A 25,247-nucleotide genomic window follows, 5' to 3' on the forward strand; every position below is an offset into this window, starting at 1 on the left:
ATTAATACTGTGTTAGTAATAAAGTTTGTTTGGATATACCAAATCCCTATTTGTGTGTGAAATCACTCCTGGAGTGAGGTATCCTTTCCTCAAAGTCCAACAAATGAAATAAAATATTGGGGTTTCTGAACCATATCATAGAAACTGTTGTGTTCCGATCCAGGATCGTAATACTGTATAAGTGAATACAGCATACATCCCAATAGTACCACAGGGCTTGGATCACTTACCGACAGACTGAGAGTTGAACGCAGCTACAATCTGTGTGCTCGCCATGGCCTCTAGTCGGTTTTTTAGTGCTTCGAGGTGAACGCATTTCTCGGAATAATCTGGTGTGTCGACCAGCATCGCCAAGCTGTTCTGCATACTGGTCAGCTTGGCCGAGATGGTCTCAATGTCCTGTGGGGAGTAAGACGTTTCCATCACCCGATGCTACCACATAAAGAGCAGTCACCCTCCCACAAAGTAACTAAGACAGTGGAATATAGCAATCTTGGGCTCCCAATCCAGTTACTGCAGCAGAGTGGCACAATTTCTGAACAAATAGTAACCATCCTGCTTTTCTCGGGTTGCTCCATGGGAATTCAGCAACCTCTGCCATCTCAGCCAAGTCACTGTTCTTTATGGGTTAGCCCTTATCGGCATGGGTTAGCGGCTTCTCAACTAACATGGTCATCACAACTGAGCTCACACCTATGAAATGAAAATCGCTTATTGTCACGAGTAGGCTTCAATGAAGTTACTGTGGAAAGCCCCTAGTCGCCACATTCCGGCGCCTGTTCTGGGAGGCTGGTACAGGAATTGAACCGTGCTGCTGGCCTGCCTGGGTCTGCTTTAAAAGCCAGCTATTTAGCCCAGTGTGCTAAACCAGCCCCTATGCTCTTCTGATGTAAGCGCACTGTGTCTGCAAAAGATATCAACACACACACACACATAAAACCCCCACAGGCATTTCCCACTATCAGATTGAGGCCAAGCTGATATTACCTGCTTCTCCAAACCAAAAGCCCCAGGGCTATTTTCAAAATGCCTTCCCTGACTGAGATCTCACAGCAAACCTCAACACTAGCCCCCTTCCCACTCTGTGAAACACAGGGCAGTAAAAATGGTACCTGACAGTGCAGTGATCCATCAGTACCGCACTGGGTGTGCTAGCCTGGATTATGTGCTGAAATCTCTGGTGTCATCTTGAACTCACCATCTTGTGAGGTCAGAGTGTTGTCCACTGAACCATGGCAAATATTAAATTCATAGACTGTGCATTGTTTGTGAGGAATTTTATCCAATAGTGCCTCGAGCAGAGATGGGGAATTCACACCGTGAGAAACCTGACCCCACATTGGATCACAGGGCAACTTTGCAAGTATCCAGCTCCACACCCTCATGCCAAGAACATTTTAATATACCATTATTTGCCTGAAATCCCCGATGGTGATGAACTGAAACAGATTCTGCTCCTTACCTGTGACTTCAGTGTTTCTTCAATATCTGCACTGAGTGTGCTCCACTTGTCGGCCTCCTGCAGTGCCTCAGATGCTGCCTGCATCCTGGACTTCACTTCATCAAGCTCAACCAAAACCTGGAGAACACGCCAACAAACAAATAAAACACAAGCTGATCATGGGAAAGGAAGCAGAGAAGCCGGCTGGTAATTCAGAGGCCAGTATCTTTTATTAATGGGTTCCTAAGAGAGGCAGTGGAGAAGGAACAGATAAGATTCATGAAGCTGACACCAAACCCGAGAGGGGACTCAGGATGGACTGAACAGACTGGGGTTCTTTTCTCTGGGAAAGAGGAGACTACGGGGTGACCTAAGAAAGGTTTCAAATTATGGTGGGGTTTGATAGGTTAGATGTAGAAAATGTGTTTCTACTTCCAGAGGAGACCATAACTAGGGTGCCATAAATATAAAAGTTACCAATAAACCCAATAGTGGATTCAGGAGAAACTTCTTTAGGCCAAAGAGTGATTAGAATGTGGAACGTGCTCCCACAAGGCGTAGTTGAATCAAAAAACATAGATGCATTTCAGAGGAAGCTTGAGTAGTGCAAGAGGAAGAAAGCATTAGAAAGATTTGCTGATTCGAGTTAGGCAGCATGAACCTGTATCGACCAGATGGGCTGAATGGCCTGTTTGTATCCTATACATTCTCAGTAACCATTAGTGATTATGGATTCACAACATGAAACACGATGAATGTTACTGACTGAGCCAAAATGGCGGGGAGGGCATTCAGTTCACATCTGGGGAGGAGGATTTTCTCTTTTGTAAAAAAAGGATTTTCTGCATTTCAAAAACAACCCTCCAATATGCATCACGGAGTAGGCTTGAATCCAATCCAAGCCGCAAATTACTTGACATCCTTACCTGCATGGATTGCGCTGTGTCCTGTTCAAATTTCCGAATATCTTCCTTGACAAGGATCATTTGCTCCTTCAGAAAGGAAGCTTCCTGTTTCAGAGCTTCGACATCCCGGAGAGCCCTGGGCATGTTCTGAAGTGCCAAATGACTGGTCTCTGAGTGCAAACGAGATTGTAAGGTAGAACAGTCATGCATACGTCACACAACCAGACATTTTGCAAGCTGCACTGACTGAGAACTGACACACGGGATGGAGTAATCAGCAGAATAAAGAACAGGTCCACAGATTAGAAACAGACTTGTTTCTAACCCAGTCAGACTGCTCGGGGATCTTTTGTGAGTAATTTGCACTGCCCAGGGACCTCCTATAATTACTGACATACTCTCTAGGAACCCCCATACTGACACACACCAGAGTACCCCCTTCAAATACTAACACACTCCTGGGCCTCCTGTAAATACTGATGCACACCTGGGGACCACCTTTAAATACTAATGATGTGGAGATGCCGGCGTTGGACTGGGGTGAGCACAGTAAGAAGTCTTACAACACCAGGTTAAAGTCCAACAGGTTTGTTTCAAACACGAGCTTTCGGAGCACGGCTCCTTCTTCAGGTGAATGGAAAGGCTTGTTCCAGAAATGTTTATATAGACACAGTCAGAGATGCCCCGGAATGCGAGCACCTGCAGGCAATCAAATCATCAAAGATGCAGAGAGAGAGGTAACTCCAGGTTAAAGAGGTGTGAATTGTCCCAAGCCAGTTCAGTCGGTAGGCCTCTGCAAGTCCAGGCTTGTTGGTGGGGGCCGAATGTAATGCGACATGAATCCCAGATCCCGGTTGAGTCCGCATTCATGCGTGCGGAACTTAGCTATAAGTTTTTGCTCAGCAATTTTGCGTTGTCGCGTCTCCTGAAGGCCTCCTTGTAGAATGCTGACCCGGAGATCAGAGGCTGAATGTCCTTGACTGCTGAAGTGTTCCCCAACTGGAAGGGAACAGTCCTGCCTGTTGATAGTCGCACGATGCCCGTTTATTCGTTGTCGCAGTGTCTGCATGGTCTCGCCAATGTACCACGCTTCGGGACATCCTTTCCTGCAGCGTATGAGGTAGACTACATTGGTCGAGTCGCACGAGTATGCGCCGCGTACCTGGTGGGTGGTGTTTCCACGTGTAATGGTGGTGTCCATGTCGATGATCTGGCATGTCTTGCAGAGATTACCCTGGCAGGGTTTTGTGGTGTTGTGGTTGCTGTTCTGAAGGCTGGGTAATTTGCTGCAAACAATGGTTTGTTTGAGGTTGCGCGGTTGTTTGAAGGCCAGTAGTGGGGGTGTGGGGATGACCTTGGCAAGATGTCCATCCTCGCTGATGATGTGTTGGAGGCTGCGAAGAAGATGTCGTAGTTTCTCCGCCCCAGGAAAGTACTGGACGACGAAGGGTACTCTGTCAGTGGTGTCCCGTGTTTGTCTTCTGAGGAGGTCGGTGCGGTTTTTTGCTGTGGCGCGGTGGAACTGTCGATCAATGAGTCGAGCGCCATATCCCGTTCGTACGAGGGCATCTTTCAGCATCTGTAGGTGTCTGTTGCGCTCCTCCTTGTCTGAGCAGATCCTGTGTATACGGAGGGCTTGTCCATAGGGGATGGCTTCTTTAATGTGTTTCGGGTGAAAGCTGGAGAAGTGGAGCATCGTGAGATTATCTGTGGGCTTGCGGTAAAGCGAGGTGCTGAGGTGACCGTCCTTGATGGAGACGAGTGTGTCCAAGAATGGAACTGAATTTGGAGAATAGTCCATGGTGAGTTTGATGGTGGGATGGAACTTATTGATGTCATCGTGTAGTCGTTTCAGTGATGTCTCGCCGTGGGTCCAAAGGAAAAAAATGTCATCGATGTATCTGGTGTATAGCATCGGTTGAAAGTCCTGTGTGGTGAGGAAGTCCTGTTCAAACTTGTGCATGAAGATGTTGGCATATTGAAGTGCAAATTTGGTCCCCATGGCTGTTCCGTGCGTCTGGATGAAGAATTTGTTGTCGAAGGTGAAGACGTTGTGGTCTAGAATGAAACGGATGAGTTGCAGAATTGCGTCTGGAGATTGGCAGTTGTCGGTGTTGAGGACTGAGGCTGTTGCAGCAATGCCGTCGTCATGGGGGATGCTGGTGTAGAGTGCCGAGACATCCATTGTGACGAGGAATGTTCCTGGTTCAACTGGTCCATGGGTGCTGAGTTTCTGTAGGAAGTCCGTCGTGTCGCGACAGAAGCTGGGTGTACCTTGTACGATGGGTTTCAAGATGCCCTCGATGTGGCCAGAGAGGTTCTCACACAGGGTCCCATTGCCTGAAACGATAGGACGGCCTGGTGTGTTGGCCTTGTGTATTTTCGGGAGGCAGTAGAGATCTCCAATGCGGGGATTACGTGGGATGAGAGCACGTAGGGTGTTCTGAAGGTCTGGATCTAAGGTCTTAATCAGTCTGCTGAGTTGGCGGATGTGTTCCTTGGTTGGATCTGCGGGTAACTGCCTGTAGTGTTCCTGGTTGTCGAGTTGTCGGTATACTTCTTTGCAGTAGTCTGTTCTGTTCAGTATGACGGTGGCCCCTCCTTTGTCTGCTGGTTTGATGACGATGTTGCGGTTGGTCTTGAGAGTGCGGATGGCGTTGCGTTGTGCTTGGGTGACGTTCGGGGCTGCCTTGTGATTGCGAGTGATGAATCTGGCATTGACACGACTTCTGACGGCTTGAGCATACATGTCGAGTCTAGGGCAGCGGCCTTCCGGAGGGGTCCAATTTGACTCTTTCCTTTTCGGTTGCTGCACTGCAGATCTCGCGGTCTGCTGTTCCGGTTCATTGGTCGTGTCCCTGGGTTCGCTGTCGGCCTCTTGGGGTCTGTGGAAGAATTCCCGGAGCCTCATTCGCCTGATGAATTCCTCCGTATCTGCCGCGAGACTGATGGGGTCCATTTTGGTGGTGGTGCAGAAATTGAGCCCTCTGCTGAGGACTTCGATTTCGTCTGGTTGAAGGGTGTAGTCCGACAAGTTGACAATGGATTTCCCTGTATTGTTTTCGACTGTTGTACCGGGAGAAGCTTGATTGCTGCTGGTGGTGATGCCAAGTTTCTCAAGCTTCCTGTTCTTGGTGTGCATGTAGGTGGCATAGTATTGCTGTCTCATCTGTTTGGCGGTGTTCCGCAGCTGGTCTGCTGTGTCCTGAGCGCAAGTTGAGAATATGGCCTCTCTCTTGGTTTCCAGGTTGCGTCGACTGCTGTAGAGTTGGTGTACGAGGTGTTTGAGGAGTGTGACAGAGGTGCGGTGGCAGAGTCTTTCAGCGTAGTCTGTGTTGTAAGTCGACTTGAGTGGGTTTTTGATCTGTAGTCCTTTCGGGATCTTGTCTGCTTTTTTGCATCTTTGTAGAAACTGAATGTCAGTGTCTATATGCGCGATCTTCCTGGAGATCCTCTCCACTTTGAGCCGGCAGTTTGCGGTGTCAATGGTAGCCATGATGTGGAGATGCCGGCGTTGGACTGGGGTGAGCACAGTAAGAAGTCTTACAACACCAGGTTAAAGTCCAACAGGTTTGTTTCAAACACGAGCTTTCGGAGCACGGCTCCTTCTTCAGGTGAATGGAAAGGCTTGTTCCAGAAATGTTTATATAGACACAGTCAGAGATGCCCCGGAATGCGAGCACCTGCAGGCAATCAAATCATCAAAGATGCAGAGAGAGAGGTAACTCCAGGTTACCTGGCGAGACCATGCAGACACTGCGACAACGAATAAACGGGCATCGTGCGACTATCAACAGGCAGGACTGTTCCCTTCCAGTTGGGGAACACTTCAGCAGTCAAGGACATTCAGCCTCTGATCTCCGGGTCAGCATTCTACAAGGAGGCCTTCAGGAGACGCGACAACGCAAAATTGCTGAGCAAAAACTTATAGCTAAGTTCCGCACGCATGAATGCGGACTCAACCGGGATCTGGGATTCATGTCGCATTACATTCGGCCCTCACCAACAAGCCTGGACTTGCAGAGGCCTACCGACTGAACTGGCTTGGGACAATTCACACCTCTTTAACCTGGAGTTACCTCTCTCTCTGCATCTTTGATGATTTGATTGCCTGCAGGTGCTCGCATTCCGGGGCATCTCTGACTGTGTCTATATAAACATTTCTGGAACAAGCCTTTCCATTCACCTGAAGAAGGAGCCGTGCTCCGAAAGCTCGTGTTTGAAACAAACCTGTTGGACTTTAACCTGGTGTTGTAAGACTTCTTACTTTAAATACTAAGACATTCCATTGGATCCCTATAATATCAACAACTCCAGGAACTCCATGTAACACTGATACACCCCTGGGATCATCTTGTAAATAATGACATATTCTCTGGGACCCCCACTGAAAATGGACTACTGGACTAGTAATTCGGGGATATGGGTTCAAATCCCACCCATCACAGCAGCTAGTGGAATTTCAATTCATGGAACCTCTACAGTGCAGGAGGCCATTCGGTCTGCACCAACCCTTGGAAAGAGTACCCTACCTAGGCCTACACCCTGACCCTATCCCCATAACCCAGTAACTCCACCTAACCTTCTTGCACACTAAGGGGCAAGTTGGCATGGCCAACCCAGCTAGCCTGCACATCTTTGGATTGTGAGTGGAAACCGGAGAACCTGGAGGAAACCCACGCAGATACGGGGAGAAAGTGCAAACTCCACACAGTCATAACTCCCCTGGACACTAAGGGGCAATTTTGATTTGATTTGATTAATTATTGTCACATGTATTAGCATACAGTGAAAAGTATTGTTTCTTTTTTTTTGGGAAATGTTTTTTATTGAGTTTTCGTATTTTATATCCAACAAATTACAAATTATTAGGAAAAAAAACACGCAAAAATTAACATGTATATTTACAGGCAAGCATCTTCATAATAACAACTGTGGCCACCCCCTTTACCGGCATACATATTTACATTCCCCAATATGGCCGAGGCACATGTTTATAGGCATTTATTTACAATTTGGTTTTGGGCCTTAGCTAGCCATCAGACTGTCGCTTGCGACTTTGTCCTTCCTTTTTTTTTGGAAGAATTTTTATTCAAGTTTTCAACAACAAATTTTATCACAACAGAGAAAAACAGTAACCCCTCCCCTCCAATACAAAAACAATAAATTAACAAGAAAAAGAAATAAGCATAAAACCATGAGAATAAACCCCCCTAACGAACCCGGAGCCCTCTTTCCCCCCCCCCCCCCCCCCCCCCCCCCCCCCAGGCTACCTTCCCCCGATTCCTGTCCATTTTCCCCTGATTCTTGGCCACCCGACTATTCTTCCTCTTGTTCGTTGGCCACAAACAGGTCCCGGAACAATTGCATGAATGGCTCCCACGTTCTGTGGAAGCTGTCGTCTGACCCTCGGAATGGCGAATTTGATTTTCTCCATTTGGAGAGATTCCGAGAGGTCGGACAGCCAGTCTGCAGCTCTGGGTGGTGCTGCTGACCGCCAGCCAAACAGGATTCTACGGCGGGCGATCAGGGAGGCAAAGGCAAGGACGTCTGCCCTCCTCCCCAGGAATAGATCTGGCTGGTCTGAAACCCCGAAGACCGCCACTATCGGGCATGGCTCCACCCTCACCCCCACCCCTTTGGACATAGCCTCGAAGAAGGCTGTCCAGTACTCCACAAGTCTGGGGCAAGACCAGAACATGTGGGCGTGGTTGGCCGGGCCTCTTTAGCACCGTTCACATCTGTCCTCCACCTCCGGGAAGAACCTACTCATACGGTTTCTTGTTAAGTGGGCTCTATGTACCACTTTTAGCTGCGTCAGGCTGAGCCTTGCACACGTGGAGGTGGAGTTGACCCTATGCAGTGCTTCGCTCCAGAGTCCCCACCCTATCTCCATCCCCAGGTCATCCTCCCATTTCTTTCTTGTTGCGTCCAGTACGGTGTCGGCCCTTTCTACCAGTCGGTCATACATGTCGCTACAGTTCCCTTTATCTAGGATACTTGCGTCCAGTAGTTCTTCCAGTAGTGTCTGCCATGGCAGTTGTGGGTACGTCCTTGTCTCCTTTCGTAAGAAGTTTTTGAGCTGCAGATACCGTAGCTTGTTCCCCCTGGCTAGCTGAAATTTCTCTGTCAGTTCGTCCAGTGTTGCGATCCTGCCGTCCGTGTATAGGTCCCTGATTGTCAGTGTCCCTCCGTCCTGCCTCCACCTTTTGAAGGTGGCGTTAGTCAGTGCTGGTTTGAACCTATGGTTGTTGCAGTTGGGAGCCTTGTCCGACATTTTGGTCAGGCCAAATTGCTGCCGCAGTTGGTTCCAGGATTGGAGGGTGGCTGTCACCACTGGGCTGCTGGAGTGTTTTTTGGGTGGGGATGGGAATGCAGCCGTGGCGAGGGCCCGGAGGGAGGTCATCATGCAGGAGGCCTCCTCCGCACGTGTCCACTCGGCTTCTGGCTCCTGGATCCATCCCCTTACTCGATCGGCTGTGGCCGCCCGGTGGCAAAATTGTAGGTTTGGGAGGGCTAGCCCCCCCCTGGATTTTGTTTTTTGTAGGACCTTCTTTGGGATCCTAGCATTTTTACCCCCCCATACGAACGCCATGATTAGTTTGTCCAGCGCTTTGAAAAAGGCCTTGGGGATGTAGATCGGAATGGATCTAAACAGGAAGAGGAACCTGGGCAGTACGTTCATTTTGATTGTCTGGACTCTCCCCGCGAGGGAGTGTGGGAGTTAATTCCAACTTTGCAGGTCCTTTTTTTTACTTCCTCCGTCAGACTGGTGAGGTTCCATTTGTGGATCTCTTTCCATTCATGGGCTATTTGGATCCCCAGGTAGTGGAATTTGTGTCAGGCTTGTTTGAATGGCAACCCCTTTAGTGCTTGCTTCCCCCCCCCCCCCCCCCCCCGTACTGGGAAGATCTCGCTTTTGCTCATGTTGAGTTTGTAGCCCGAGAAGGCTCCAAACTCTTTCAGGAGCGCGATGATTCCGTCCATGCTGCTTTGTGGGTCCGAGATGTAGAGGAGCAGATCGTCTGCATAGAGTGAGACTCTGTGCTCTCTGCCTCCCCTTCGGATCCCCCTCCAATTTTTTGCTGCCCTGAGCGCGATTGCTAGCGGTTCGATTGCTAGTGCGAACAGCAGCGGGGACAGTGGGCATCCTTGTCTGGTGCCCCTGTGCAGCTGGAAGTATTGGGAGTTGGTATTGTTGGTCCGTACGCTCGCCATGGGAGCGTTGTATAGGAGCTTTACCCAAGCGGTGAACCCTGTTCCAAGCCCAAACCGCTCGAGTACCTCTACGAGGTATTTCCATTCTACTCTGTCGAAGGCCTTTTCTGCGTCCAGGGAGACAATCACCTCTTGTGTTCTCTCCCCGGAGGGGGTCATTATCACGTTCAGCAGGCGCCTGATGTTCGAGGTAAGCTGTCTTCCTTTGACGAAGCCCGTCTGGTCCTCTGTGACCACCTCAGGTACACAGTCTTCTAGCCTTTTGGTTAGGATTTTGGCCAGTATTTTGGCGTCTGCGTTCAGCAGAGATATGGGTCTGTATGACCCACATTCCGTTGGGTCTTTGTCTTTCTTAGGTATCAGCGAGATTGAGGCCTGTGCTAACGTGGGTGGCAGTGTGCCCCTATCTAGCGAGTCTGTGAACATCTCCCGCAGGTGCGGGGCCACGCTGTCGCAAATTTTTTGTAGAAGTCCGCCGGAAATCCATCCGATCCCGGCGCCTTCCCCGTCTGCATGGAGCTAATGCTGTCCATGATCTCTCCCAGTGCTAGTGGTGCTTCCAGATCCCGTTTTCTGCCCTCTCCCACGACTGGTATGTCCAGTCCATCAAGAAACCGGTTCATCCCAGCCTTCTCCGTTGGGGGCTCTGAGGAGTACAGCTCTTGGTGGAAGGCCTTGAAGGTTTTATTAATCCTCTCTGGTTCTGTTTCCAACGTGCCTCCGGTACCCCTGATTTGCGCAATTTCTCTGGTGGCTGCCTGCTTTCTCAGCTGGTGTGCCAACAGGCGGCTGGCTTTGTCTCCGTGTTCGTACAGGGTCCCGCGTGCCTGGCGGAGTTGGTGCACTGCTTTCCTGGTGGAGAGCAGGTCAAAGTTCCTTTGTAGTTCTTTCCTCTCCGCCAGGAGCTCTACGGTCGGGGCCTCGGAGTATTTACGGTCTACCTCCAGTATGGAGTCGACCAGCTTCTGCCTTTCCTCCCTATCTCTTTGCGCTTTGAAGGCAATGATTTCCCCTCTTAGTACGGCCTTAAGCGCTTCCCAGAACGTGGAGGGTGAGACCTCCCCGTTTCGGTTGTTCTCCGTGTACTCTGCTATGGCCCGCGCTAGCCTTTCGCTGAAGGCCTTGTCAGCTAGTAAGGCACCGTCCAACCTCCATGTGGGGCGCTGGGCCCTTCCCATCTCTAGCCGCACGTCCATGCAGTGTGGAGCGTGGTCTGATATCACAATTGCGGAGTATTCCACTTTGTCTATCCCTGGAAGCACCGTTTTCCCCACCACAAAGAAGTCAATTCTGGTGTACACGTTGTGTACTGGGGAGAAGAAGGAGAATTCTTTCTCCCCCGGGTGGGCAAACCTCCAGGGGTCCACTGCTCCCATCTGCTCCATAAAGTGGCTGAGTTCCCTTGCCATGCTTGAGGTTTTCCCCGTTTTGGGGTTTGATCTGTCCGCCTTTGGATCCTGTACACAGTTGAAGTCCCCCCTCCATGATTAGTCGGTGCGTCGCTATGTCCAGGATTTCTGCCATGGTCTTTTTGATGAAACTCGTGTCGTCCCAGTTGGGCGCGTACCTGTTGACTAGAACTACCGGTGCCCCATCCAGGGCCCCGCTGACCATGACATACCGCCCCCCTGGGTCTGTAACTGTCTTTGTCGCCCTAAACATTGTCCTCTTGCCGATCAGGATCGCCACCCCCCCCTGGCCCTTGTCCCATAACAGGAATGGTAGATTTGTCCCACCCAACCCTTTCTTACCCGCAGTTGGTCCTGCTCCCTCAGGTGCGTCTCTTAGAACATAGAACAGTACAGCACAGAACAGGCCCTTCGGCCCTCAATGTTGTGCCGAGCCATGATCACCCTACTCAAACCCACGTATCCACCCTATACCCGTAACCCAACAACCCTCCCCTTAACCTTACTTTTATTAGGTCACTACGGGCAATTTAGCATGGCCAATCCACCTAACTCGCACATCTTTGGACTGTGGGAGGAAACCGGAGCACCCGGAGGAAACCCACGCACACAGGGGGAGGACGTGCAGACTCCGCACAGACAGTGACCCGCCGGGAATCGAACCTGGGACCCTGGAGCTGTGAAGCATTTATGCTAACCACCATGCTACCCTGCCTGCTGCTCTCCCTTTCCCTCCTCCCCCTCCTTTGCTCCTCTATCCCCTATTCCTGTCCCCGTTTGCTCTCCCGACTTTGACGGGTGTTCCTCCCCCTCCCCTGCCTGGCACCTTCCCCCCTGTTGGGGGCGCGCTGCGGCCCTGCTTTGTTGTGTGCCCCCGTCGGTAGCTTTCCTGCTAGTCCCCTCTCAAGGGTTATTGTCTCGCTTCTCCCCTGCCTGGCCTCTACGGTTTTCTGCCCGCTCTTCCCCCATCCTACCCTGCACCCTTCTCGCCTGCTCTCCCTTCTCCAATACTCTCGTTCCCTCGTGCTGGGGCCTGGCCTCCTACCTGGAGTGGTCCCTCGGGCAGTGGTTTGTTCTTTGTTCTGGGTGTTCCTGCCAGGGTGGGGGGCTGGCATTGCCTTGCCCCTCCCCACCCCCCCCCCCCCGTCGGCGTGTCGTTGCCCGCTGCCAGGGGCCCCTCGTCCCTACCCCCCCTTGTTGTTTTCCAGCCCGTGCTCCTCGACGAACCTATTCGCCTCAGCAGGGGCTGTAAAGAAATATTCCCTGTTTTGGTATGTGACCCAGAGTTTAGCTGGGTACAGCATACCAAAACGCACTCTGCTCCTGTGGAGAGCTGCTTTCGCTCTGTTGAACTCAGCCCGTCTCCTAGTTATATCTGCCCCAAGATCCTCATAGATTCGGATGGCGTGCCCTCCCCATTTACAAGCTCTATTTTCCTTGGCCCAGCGCAGGATTGTCTCCCTATCCCGGTACCGGTGCAGTTTGGCTATGATTGCTCTCGGTTGATCCCCTGCCTTGGGCTTCGGGCACAGCGACCGATGTGCTCTGTCCATTTCCGGTGGGGTGGGGAACGTTTTCTTCCCCACTAAGTTGTCCAGCATCTCAGCCACGTATGCTGTGGGGTTTCTACCCTCGCTCCCCTCTGGCTAGCCCACTAGCCTGACATTTTGCCTCCTTGAGCGGTTTTCCTGGTCGTCTACCCTGCCCTTCAGGCAGGGCCGGCTCAAGGCACCGGCAACTCGGGCAGTCGCCCGGGGCGCCATGTGCTCGGGGGCGCCAGAGACTCGGGACCCGCGCATGCGCAGTTGGGCCGGTGCCAACCAGCGCATGCGCGGTGGCCGCCCGCCCCCAGGGCGGCCCCCCGGCTCGGTTCCCCCCCCCCCCCCCACGCTCAGTCCCCCCCGCCCCCCCTCGGGTCCGCCCCCCACCCCGCCCTCGGGTCCGCCCCCCGCCCTCGGGTCCGCCCCACCCGCCCCGCCCTCGGGTCCGCCCCCCTTCGGGTCCGCCCCCCACGTCCGCCCCCCCCGCGTGTCCGCCCCCCTCTCGGGTCCGCCCCCCCGCCCCGCCTTCGGGTCCGCCCCCCCGCGTGTCCGCCCCCCACCCCCCCTCGGGTCCGCCCCCCCCCCCCCCCCCCCCCCCCCCCCCTCCCCAAGGGCGCCGAAGTTCAGCTTGCCCGGGGCGCCAGCAACCCTAGAGCCGGCGCTGCCTTCAGGCTCCCCTATGTTGCGCCCAGTCTCGCCACCTCCTTCTCCAGGGCCGTGACCCGGTCGCTCGCGTCAGTCGCTGCTTTCTCCAGCTCCTTAATGGTCGCCTCCTGGTCTTCCAGTTTCTCCCCTTGGGTATCCAATTTCTCCTCTAGTCTGGTCAGGGCCTGCTGCACCCCTGACATGACCCTGTCCACTGCTGCCTGCACTGCGGCCTCTATTTCTGCCTCGAGTACCCGCAACTGCTCCCTCAGCTCCTCGGTAAAGTGTGCCTTCCAGTTCCCGCTCCCCCCTGGCCCCGGGGGAGAGGGCACCTGTTGGTCCAGCTCTTTTCGATGCGGCGATGCTTTCGTTCCGCCGCTTCGCTCGCCTGAGCTGGCTCGCCCCTTGCCCGGTCTGTATCTGGTGACCCTTCCCCCTCTGATCTGGCTCTCTTCTGGCATTTTTTTCCCTCCCACTTCCCTTTCTTCTTCCCTTGTTTTTCTTTCCCCCCCCCTTTTCCGCACCCTATCTTTATTCTTTCTTGTCTCTTAAAAGTATTGTTTCTTGACTAATCCATCTACACATCTTTGGACTGTGGGACGAAACTGGGGCACCCGGAAGAAACCCACGCAGGCACGTGTAGAACGTGCAAACTCTACACAGTGACCAGAGGCCAGAATTGAACCCAGGTCCCTGGTGATGTGAGGCAGCAGTGCTAACTGCTGTACCACCCCAAATTAATAAATCTGTAATGAAAACTAGTCTCATTAACGGTGACTATAAAGCTATCATCGATAGTTGTAAAAATCCATCTGGTTCACTAATGTCTTTTAAGAAAAAAGATCTGCCGCCCTCATCCAGTCTGGACTAAATGTGACTCCAGATTCACAATAATGTGGTTGACTTTCAAGCACCAATGAAAAGGCCTGGTAAGCCATTCCGTTCAAGGGCAATTAGGGATGGGCAACAATTGCTGGTCAAGCCAGCAACACCCACATTTCATGAAAGAATATAACAAAATACCAGCAAAGTCCCACAAAGCCCCAGCCATTACTGACAGACTCCTGGGGATTCACTGTAAATACCGGCACCCTCCCATGGCCCCCCCTCTCTCCCCCAAAAAAACTATCGGCACCCTCCCAGGGGTCCCCCGCGCACACCAGGCCACCCCCCCGCCACCCCTGCGCACACCGGCACCCACCCAGGCCCCCCCCCTCCCCCCCCGGCACACCCTCCCAGGGGGGCCCCCTGCGCACACCGGCACCCTCCCAGGGGGGTCCCCCTGCGCACACCGGCACCCTCCCGGGGGGTCCCGCGCACACCGGCACCCTCCCAGGGGGGGTCCCGCGCACACCGGCACCCTCCCAGGAGAGCCCCCCCTCCGCACATCGGCACCCTCTCAGGCGGGCCCCCCCTCCACACACCGGCACCCTCTCAGGGGGCCCCCCCCCTCCACACACCGGCACCCTCTCAGGGGGGCCCCCCCGCGCACACTGGCACCCTCCCAGCGGGGCCCCCCTCCGCAAACCGGCACCCTCCCAGGGGGGCCCTCCCCTGCGCACACCGGCACCCTCCCGGGGGGGACCCCCTGCGCAAACCGGCACCCTCCCAGCGGGGCCCCCCTCCGCACACCGGCACCCTCCCAGGAGGGCCCTCCCCTGCGCACACCGGCACCCTCCCGGGGGGGACCCCCTGCGCACACCGGCACCCTCCCAGTGGGCCCTCCCGCGCACACCGGCACCCTCCCAGTGGGCCCTCCCGCGCACACCGGCACCCTCCTAGGGGGGGTCCCACGCACACCGGCACCCACCCAGGGCCCCCCACACGCACCCTCCTGGGGGGGTCCCGCGCACATCGGCACTCTCCCAGAGGGGGTCCCGCGCACACCGGCACCCTCCCAGGGGTGCCCCCTGAACATACATCAACACAACCCCGTGACTCCCTGCAAATAGGGACACACTCCTGGGTCTTCCAGTAAATAGTAACACATTCCCTGGTACCTCTTGTAAATATTGATACTCCAGGAGCCCCCTGTAATAACTTATATATTTATACACTGCACACTCAAACACCCAGGTAATGTGCAACACGTACCTTCAATAGCATTATTCACCTCCTGAATGAACAACTGCAACTTCATCACCAGAGTGGCAGCATGACTGTCTACCTTCCCAGGTTCCTCTTCCTGAACAGTCTTGAAAGCCCCATTCACCCAGTCCTTGACATCAAAGTTGTTGTCCAGGAATTTCGAGAAATCCATTCTTCACACTTTAAAAATGGACAAATCTCCGCTGTGGAAACTAACCGTCCTTCAACAAAGTCCCAATCATCTGCTATGTCCAAGAGGAAATATATGTCAGTGTGGGGAAAGAGATCTGTGTGGTTCAAAAGATAAATTCAAGCCAGTGAAAAAAAATCAGCAACCAACGACTCAAATATTTAGGAAAGTGGAACAGTTTGATGTTGTTTGCAGCTTTACTCACAGATACTGCCCGACCTGGTGAGTGTTTTCAGCTCTGTATGTTTTTATTTCCAAACTTAGGAACACAACAGGAGTAGATCATTCTGCCCCTGAAGCCTGTTCCACTGCCATTCAATAAGATCACGGCTGATCTGATCTTGGCTTCAACTCCATTTTCCCCATAACCCTGGACTTCCTTAAAGTTCAAGAATCTGCCTATCTGAGCATTAAATGTATTCAATGACTCAGCCTTCCCAAGTCTGGAGGCGAAAATTCCAAAGGATCAGAAGAAATTCCCCCTCATCTGCTGAAATGGGGAAGCCCTTGTTTTGAAACTGTACCCCCTGGTTCTAGATTCCTCTCAAGAGGTTGAAAGAGCGTGAGCGGGAGAGATCGTACAAGAGGTTGAAATGAGCGGGAAAGATTGTACACAAGGTTAAAAAGAGCGTGAGTGGGAGAGATCGTACAAAAGGTTGAAATGAGCGTGAGAGATCGTACAAGAGGTTGAAAAGAGCGTGAGTGGGAGAGATCGTACAAAAGGTTGAAATGAGCGGGAGAGATCGTACAAGAGGTTGAAAGAAGTGTGAGCGGGAGAGATCGTACAAGAAGTTGAAATGAGCGGGAGAGATCGTACAAGAGGGTGAAAGAAGTGTGAGTGGGAGAGATTGTGCAAGAGGTTGAAAAGAGCACGAGTGGGAGAGATCGTACAAGAAGTTGAAAAGAGCATGAGCGGGAGAGATCGTACAAAAGGTTGAAAAGAGCATGAGGGGGAGAGTTCGTACAAGAGTTTGAAAAGAGCGCGAGCGGGAGAGATCGTACAAGAGGTTGAAATGAGCGGGAGAGATCGTACTAGAGGTTGAAAAGAGTACGAGTGTGAGAGATCGTACAAACGGTTGAAATGAGCAGGAGAGATCGTACAAAAGGTTGAAATGAGGAGAGATCGTACAAAAGGTTGAAATGAGCAGGAGAGATCGTACAAGAGGTTGAAAAGAGTGTGAGCGGGAGAGATCGTACAAGAGGTTGAAATGAGCGGGAGAGATCGTACAAGAGGTTGAAATGAGTGCGAGCGGGAGAGATCGTACAAAAGGTTGAAAAGAGCGGGAGAGATCGTACAAGAGGTTGAAAAGAGCAGGAGAGATCGCACAAGAGGTTGAAAAGAGTGTGAGCGGGAGAGATCGTACAAGAGGTTGAAATGAGCGGGAGAGATCGTACAAGAGGTTGAAATGAGTGCGAGCGGGAGAGATCGTACAAGAGGTTGAAAAGAGCAGGAGAGATCGTACAAGGGGTTGAAAAGAGCTCGAGTGGGAGAGATCGTACAAGAGGTTGAAAAGAGTGCAAGTGGGAGAGATCCAGTGAGAGGTTGTTCAGTCCAGTCTGTGAACCAACCGCGTTCAAAGAAAAATTAAAAATGGGACCACATGGAAATTGCTAAATGATTGGTTGGTGCGTATTTTGCACATTTGTCTTTCCAAACTCAATTTATTAGTAATTTTAAGGTTTGATTAGTAAATGTTACTGGCAGTAATATAGCTTAATTGGAGTAGTAGGGTTTATTAATTACAAGTTAAGAAAAATAAATATAGAGTTAATCTAAAATAAAGATGGCAGGGCAGGTGATGTGAAGCGAGTGCAGAATGTGGGAGCTTCTAGACACCAGTGTGATCCAGGGCAAACACATCTGTAGTAAGTGCCTGCGGCCTCAGGAGAGCTGAGGTCCGAGCTGCAGACACTGTGATGCATCCTGGGTGGAATTCCGCAGATACTTTGTTCCATTAGGCCGTCATACCCCTAAGGGTAGGGTCATCTGATTTGGTCAGTGGTCAGAGATAGGAGGCTGTGATTGCAAGTGAGATCAGTTAAGGAGATTGTGAAGGTACAAATTGTGGAGCTTCAGCCTCTGCAATTCTCCAACTGGCTTGAAGTTCTTACAAACTGTATGGGTGAAGGCGTGGACTGCAGGGTCTACATTACATCGCCCATCAGTCACCCTGAACCAAGTTCCAGTCATATGCTCCATGTAGCAAGGACATAGTAGGAAAGAAAATAAAACAAATTGCCTACAATAGAAAAAACAATGCTAGCAACATGTAGAAGATCGCAGCACCAATCCTTGAAGATCACAGAACAGGAGAAAGCATCGAGGGACCTTAAACTTAGCAAAGCAGCAGGACATGACAACACCCCACCAGAATGCCTGAAACAACTTGTGCCCGTGTTGACTCAGTTTCAAAGAATCGTCAACCCAATCTTACTCCCAAGGTGACACAAAGAAAAAAATCATTGCCATTCCAAAACCTGGAAAAGATCTCACATTGGTGGCCAGATATTCATCGATTCCACTACTTTCTGTGTGTTTTAGGATATTTGAGCAACTTATCCTGCAATGCATATCTCCAGAAGTAGAGACTGTCCTTAATATCAACCAAGCTGCTGTCCGTCAGGGGCAGAGCACGTGATCAAGTTCTTGCACTCATCACCTACATTGAAGACAGGCATGGTGCTACTAGACCTCGCAGCTGCCTATGATACAGCGTGGCACACTGGTCTGCTCTTAAAGCTGTTCAAAATGCTTCCAACCTGAGGTCGGGACACTCCTTCACAACAGATTATTCACAGTTCACCTTGAGCACGGGAGAAGTTCATGGAGATGTCAGGCCAATGGACTACCACTAAGCTCAGTGCTAGCCCCAATCCTTTTCAACATATATGCAAATGACTTTCCAACAACCACTCCCCGCGAGTTCAGCTGCACTGATGACATCTGTTGAGCCACCCAAGCTCCATCCTTCAGCACTCTGGACTAGACCCAGAACAAAGATGTTACAAAGTTGATGGGCCATTGCAGCATATAGTGTCTCACATTAAATCCCCCTAAAACTATATCCAGTATATTCCACTTCCACAATGTCAGTGCCAAACACAAATTGCATATCTACACGGATGGCAAGAGACTAAAGCACGATCTCAACCCAACATACTTGGAAGTGACTCTATACAGGACTCTGTCCTTCCAGGAACACTTGAAGTAAACAGCAGCAAAGGTCAAAACCAGATACAACGACTAACCAAGCTTGCTGGATCTACATGGAGAGCTGCTGGCCAACACTCTGGACACCATCACTTTCACCATCATACGCCGCAGCACAGTACTGTGCACCTGTCTTACACACATCTTGCTGACACTCAATTGAATGCAATAATGCACATCATAACTGGAACTCCCCATTCAACACCCCTTCCCTGGCTTCCTGTCCTTGTAAACATTACTCCCCTGACACATCATTGACTGACCAAAGCCCACAAGCTGGTTGAAACCATCCATACCTCACCCCACCCATCACTGCATGATGACCTGTCCAACCCACCCAGTGCCTACCTTCCGTCTCAGTGTCCCCTATGGAGGACCCTTCCTGACCGAGATCTACTAACAGATATCCTCTGGATCAAGGAATGGGAAACTGAGGAACTCATTAACAAGTTGCTTCTGACAAACTCCATCTATCACATGGTAAGAGTGGCCCTTACCAAGTACAGGAGGCCAGGGTCCCCTGGCTAACCTTCACTGCTGGGGCCTCAGAACAAACCCCTATGCACTTGTGGAAACACACTAACTGGGCTGCACATTACCGAGAAATGGCCTCTCTGCAGACTAAGTGGTGGACTGATCACCATAAACTCAGCAAATGAGGCGCTAGGCTTTGGGGATTTTCATTTGTGATGTAAATAAATAAATAATGGCAGCAGGGGACAGCATAACCAGGGGATAGATACAATTCTCTTTAGCCAAGAGTGAAAGTACAGAGAATTGTGTTGCCTAGGTTTAGGACATCTGCTCTGGGCTCAAGAAAATCTTGCAGTGGGAGGTAGCTTGTCTAGTGATCATGCTCCACATCAGTACCAATGACATAGGAAGAACGAGGAAAGAGCCTCTGCTGAGGGAGTATAAGCAGCTAGGGGCTAAACTAAAAAGCAGACCATCAAAGGTAATAATCTTTGGATTGCTAACTGAGCCATGAGCAAATTGGCATAGGATAAATAAGATCAGAAAATTAAATGGATGGCTCAAAGACTGGTGTGGGAAAATTGGATATCAATTCATGGGCAATGCAACCAGTACTGGGGACAGTGTGAGCTGTACAATTGAGACGTTCTTCACCTGAACCGTGCTGAGCCCAGTGTTCTGCCAAGTCATATAACTAGGGTAGAAGAGAGGGTTTTAAACTATGTAGCGGGATGAAGGATTAAGTTTAGCAAAATGTGATAAATAGAGACGGCAAGGGAGCAGGCAAGGGAGCAATAAGGGAAATGATGATCAGAGTGTGGCAGGAAGGGACAGACCTAAGTATGCATCAGCAGGTAAGGATACTGATTACAATAATAGTAAAAAGACAGAAATAAAGGGCGGAATTCTCCGCTCCCGGGAAAAATCGGGAGGGCTGTCATGAACTCAGATGAGTTCCACGACGACCTCGGAGGCCGCTCCTCGCCCCCTATTCTCCCCTCCCGGTGGGGCTAGGAGCGGTGCTCCGTAACTCTCGGCCGCAGGGGCGTCGCGCCAAGAATGACGCGGCCGGCGCGCCTATTGACGTCAGCCGCGCATGCGCAGGTTGGAGCCGGCCAACCTGCGCATGCGCGGCTGATGTCATGACGCTGACAGCACGAACCCACGCATGCGCGGTGGCCGTCTTTCCCCTCAGCCGCCCCGCAAGATCTTAGAAATAGTGCGTCCGATTTGGACGCCGGCCCGACGATTGGTGGACACCGATCGTGGGCCTATCCCCTCCTGAGCACAGTCGTGGTGCTCTTTCCCCTGTACTCCCCCCACAAGCCCCAAACAGGCATATCTCCCCCGTTTCACGACGGCAGCGACCAGGTGTGGTTGCCGCCGTCGTGAAACGGTCGCGAACGGCAGGCCACTCGGCCCATCCGGGTCGGAGAATCGCCGTTTGCCGTGAAGAACGGTGCGCGCTGATTCTTCCGAGCTGGGGGGGGGGGGGGGGATCGCGGGGGGGGGGGGGGTGAAATTTGTCGGGGTGGGGCCCTCCCGCGATTCTCCCACCCGTCGTGGGAGCGAAGAATCGCGCCCATGGGCTCTGCATCTGAATGTATGTTGCATTCATAATGAAGCAGATAAATTGACAACACAAATAGAAATAAATATGTACATTACAGAGACATGGCTATAGAGTGACAAACACCAGGACGTGAAGATTTAAGGGTACATGACACTTCATAAGGACAGGAAGCCAGGTGAAGGTGCAGTGAATCAAGGGTGATATTGGTGCAATAGAGGGAGATGCCCTTAGTTCTGGAGATCAAGGTGTAGAATCAGTTTGGCTACAGAGAAGAAATAGTAAAGGTAGGAAGCCATTTGTGGGGTGGTTTATAATTCCCCAAAAGTAACCACACTGTAGGATAGGTTATACAGGAGGGAAAGATGGGAGCTTGTGAGAATGATATGGCAATAATCATGGGCAATTTCTTTTTTAAAAAAAATTTAGAGTACCCAATTCATTTTTTCCAATTAACGGGCAATTTAGTGTGGTCAATCCACCTACCCTGCACATAGAACAGTACGGGTCCTTCGGCCCACGATGTTGTGCTGACCATTTATACTAATCGAAGATCAACCTAACCTACACTCCTTCAATTTACTGCTGTACATGCGCCTGTCCAAGAGTCGCTTAAAAGTCCCTAATGACTCTGACTCCACCACCTCCACTGGCAGTGCATTCCATGCACCCACCACTCTCTGTGTAAAGAACCTACCACTGAGATCTACACTATACCTTCCTCCAATCACCTTAAAATTATGTCCCCTCGTGACAGCCATTTCCGCCCTGGGGAAAAGTCTCTGGCTATCCATTCTATCCATGCCTCTCATCACCTTGTACACCTCTATCAAGTCACCTCTCTTCCTTCTCTGCTCCACTGTGAAAAGCCCTAGCTCCCTCAATCTTTCTAAGAAATGCCCTCCAGGCAGCATCCTGGTAAATCTCCTCTGTACCCTCTCCAAAACATCCACATCCTTCCTATAATGAGGCGCCAGAACTGAACATAATATTCCAAGTGTGGTCTAACTAGGGTTTTATAAAGCTGCAGCAAAACCTTGCGGCTCTTAAACTCAATCCCCCTGTTAATGAAAGCCAACACACCATATGCCTTCTTAACAATCCTATCAACCTTTGAGGGATCTATGTATGTGGACCCCAAGATCCCTCTGTTCCACCACTCTTCCAAGAACCACCTTTAACCCTGTATTCAGCACTCAAATTCGACCTTCCAAGATGAATCACTTCACATTTATCTAGGTTGAACTCCATCTGCCACTTCTCAGTCCAGCTCTGCATCCTGTCAATGTCCTGTTGTAACCTGCAATAGCCTTCGACACAATCTACAACTCCCCCAACCTTCATGACATCGGCAAACTTACTAATCCACCCTTCCACTTCCTCATCCAAGTCATTTATAAAAACCACAAAGAGCAAAGGTCCCAAAACAGATCCCTGCGGGACACCACTGGTCACCGACCTCCAGGTGGAATACTTTCCATCCACTACCACTTGTTGTCTTCTTTCGTCCAGCCAATTCTGTATCCAGACAGCCAAATTTCCCTGTATCCCATGCCCCCTAACTTTCTGAATGAGCCTACGATGAGGAACCTTATCAGATACCTTACCAAAATCCATATACACCACATCCACTGCCCGACCTTCATCAATGTATCTCGTCACATCGTCAAAGAATTCAATGAGGCTTGAGGTATGACCCCACCCTCACAAAGTCATGCTATCTTTAATCGAACTATGTTTTTCCAAATAATCATAAATCCTATCTCTCAGAATCCTTTCCAATATTTTGCTCACCACAGACGTAAGATTGATGAGTCTGTAAATACCAGGGATTTCCCTATTCCCTTTCTTGAACAGGGAAACAACATTCGCCTCCCTCCAATCATCCGATACTACTCCAGTGGAGAATGAGGACGCAAAGATCATTGCCAACGGCGCAGCGATCTCCTCTCTCAGTTCCCGTAGTAACCTTGGGTATATCCCGTCAGGCCCAGGGGACTTATCTATCCTGATGCTTTTCAAAATTTCCAGCACATCCTCCTTCTTAATATCAAGTCTATTAACCTGGTTGACACTGTTATCATGAGCAACAAGGTCCCTCTCTCTAGTGAATACTGAAGCAAAATATTCATTTAGGGCCTCCCCCATCTCCTCAGACTCTAGGCACAAGTCCCCTCCACTGTCCCTGATCGCCCTACTCTCACTCTGATCATTCTCTTATTTCTCAAATTAAGTGTAGAACACCTTGGGGTTTTCCCTAATCCTTCCCGCCAGGGCTTTTTCATGCCCCCTTCTAGCTCTCCTCAGTCCATTTTTGAGTTCCTTCCTGGCTACCTTGTAACCTTCTAGAGCTGTGCCAGATCCTTGCTTCTTCAACTTTACGCAAGCTTCCAACTTCCTCTCGACTAGAAGCTCCACTTCTCTTGTCATCCAAAGCTCCTTCACCTTACCATTCCTTCCTCGTCTCAGTGGGACAAAACTATTCAGCACTCGCAGCAAGAGCTCCTTAAACAACCCCCACATTACTGTTATGCACTTCCCCAAGAACAATTGTTCCCACTTTATGCTCCTCAGCTCCTGTCTAATAGCAGTATAATTTACCCTCCCCCAGTTAAATACCTTCCCATACTGTCTGTTCCTAGCCCTCTCCGTGACTATGGTAAAGGGCAAGGAGTTGTGGTCACTGTCACCGAAATGCTCTCCCACCGAGACATTTGACACCTGGCCTGGTTTGTTGCCAAGCACCAAGTCCAATATGGCCTCCCCCCTAGTCGGCCTATCTGCATATTGAGTCAGGAATCCTTCCTGGACACACCTGGCAAAATCTGCTCCATCTAAACCATTTGCAGTAAGGAGGTTCCTCAGCATTAGGGAAGTTGAAGTCACCCATGACAACAACTCTGTTAGTTCTGCACCTTTCTAAGATCTGCAGCCCAATCTGTTCCTCTATCTCTCTGCTGCTATTGGGGGGTCTATAGAAAACTCCAAATAAAGTGACTGCTCCTTTCGTGTTTCTGACTTCCATCCATACTGACTCAGTAGACAAGCCCTCCTCAACTACCTCCATTTATGCAGCTGTGATGCATTCCCTAATTAACAGTGCCACTCCCCCTCCTCTTTTACTTCCCTCCCTATTCTTCTGAAAACGTCTACACCACGGAACATCTAACAACCATTCCTGCCCGTGAAATCCATGTCTCCATAATGGTCACAACATCGCAGTTCCAAATACTGATCCATGCTCTAAGTTCATCTCCCTTATTCCTAACACTCCTTGCATTGAAACAGACACATTTTTGGGTTGGCGGGGTGAGACCCACGCGGACAAGGGGATAATGTGCAAACTCCACACGGACAATGACCCAGGGCCGGGATCAAACCTGGGATCTTGGCGCCGTGAGGCAGCAGTGCTAATTACTGCGCCACCGTGCTGCCCTATCATGGGCGATTTCAATCTACAAATAGAACAAATCAGATTGACAAAGGTAACCTGGATGATGAGTTGACAGCGTTTTCAGGATAGTTTCCTGGAACACATTCTATTGCCAACCAAAAACCAGCCTGTACAAGATTGGCGAATAGGAACATACATAAAAGATAAAGATAAAGTTGCTTATTGTCACAAGTAGGCTTCAATGAAGTTACTTCAATGAAGTTACTGTGAAAAGCCCCTACTCGCCACATTCCGGCGCCTGTCCGGGGAGGCTGGTACGAGAATCGAACCGTGCAGCTGGCCTGCTTTAGAAGCCAGCAATTTCGCCCAGTGTGCTAAACCAGCCCCTGACTAAACCCAGCCCCTGGTTTATCTTAAGATCTTAAGAGCAGTAGACCATTTGGCTCCTCAAGCCTGCTCCACCATTTGATCATTTATATATTAAGTACATTTAAGTATATCCTTGACTAATTAGGGAGTGAAAGGATATAGAGGTAGACAGGAATGTTGAGTTGAGGCCACAATCTCATTAACATTAATATTAGTGAATAGTCAAATGGCCTACTCCTTCAGAATTCTTTTGTTTGTACGCAACCAAGTGAGTGCGATCCCAATGGACAACGATAGAGAGGCATTGCAGGAGAATGGTCATTGAATTTATTGAAGGCAGAGGTAAACAGATTTAATTGGAAAAAATGAATTGGGTACTCTAAATTTGAAAAAAAAGAGAGCAGTTGGGCACTTTGGTTTAATGTCTCACCGAAAGATGACCATCCTGACAGCGTGGCTCTCCCTCTGTGCTGACCCGCCTGATGGCACAGCGCTCCTTCGCTCTGACACACCTCACAGCGCGGCGCTCCCTCTGTGCTGACCCACCTGATGGCACTTGGCTGACCCTCCCTCCGCACTGACCCTCCTTACGACTCGCCGCTCCCTCCGTGCTGACCCACCTGATGGCACTGCGCTGACCCTCCCTCCGCACTGACCCTCCTTACGACTCGCCGCTCCCTCTGTGCTGACCCTCCAGAAAACACGGAGCTCCCTCTGTGCTGACCCGCCTGATGGCACAACGCTTCCTCGCGCTGACCAGCCTCATGGCTCAACACTCCCCGATGCTGACCC

The 25,247-nt window shown here is 50.9% G+C and overlaps 1 protein-coding gene across 4 annotated transcripts in view; it reads right to left on the reverse strand.

Moving 5' to 3' along the window:
- cog7 (component of oligomeric golgi complex 7) overlaps positions 1-25,247 on the reverse strand; it is a 75,943-nt gene that overhangs the window by 47,850 nt on the left and 2,846 nt on the right. For 2 of the 4 annotated variants that reach the window (XM_038820469.1, XM_038820467.1), the window contains exons 2-5: positions 15,254-15,489; positions 2,368-2,516; positions 1,463-1,579; positions 231-399 (exon numbers count right to left, since the gene is read on the reverse strand). In XM_038820469.1, the coding sequence (XP_038676397.1) occupies positions 231-399; positions 1,463-1,579; positions 2,368-2,516; positions 15,254-15,419 (601 nt within the window). In that variant the 5' untranslated portion in view covers positions 15,420-15,489. Of the gene's footprint in view, positions 1-230; positions 400-1,462; positions 1,580-2,367; positions 2,517-15,253; positions 15,493-25,247 lie in introns of all 4 variants that reach the window. The other 2 variants (XM_038820468.1, XM_038820466.1) reach the window with 1 other exon arrangement.

This window comes from Scyliorhinus canicula, chromosome 15 (assembly GCF_902713615.1).
Source record: "Scyliorhinus canicula chromosome 15, sScyCan1.1, whole genome shotgun sequence".
Taxonomy (NCBI): Eukaryota; Metazoa; Chordata; class Chondrichthyes; order Carcharhiniformes; family Scyliorhinidae; genus Scyliorhinus; species Scyliorhinus canicula.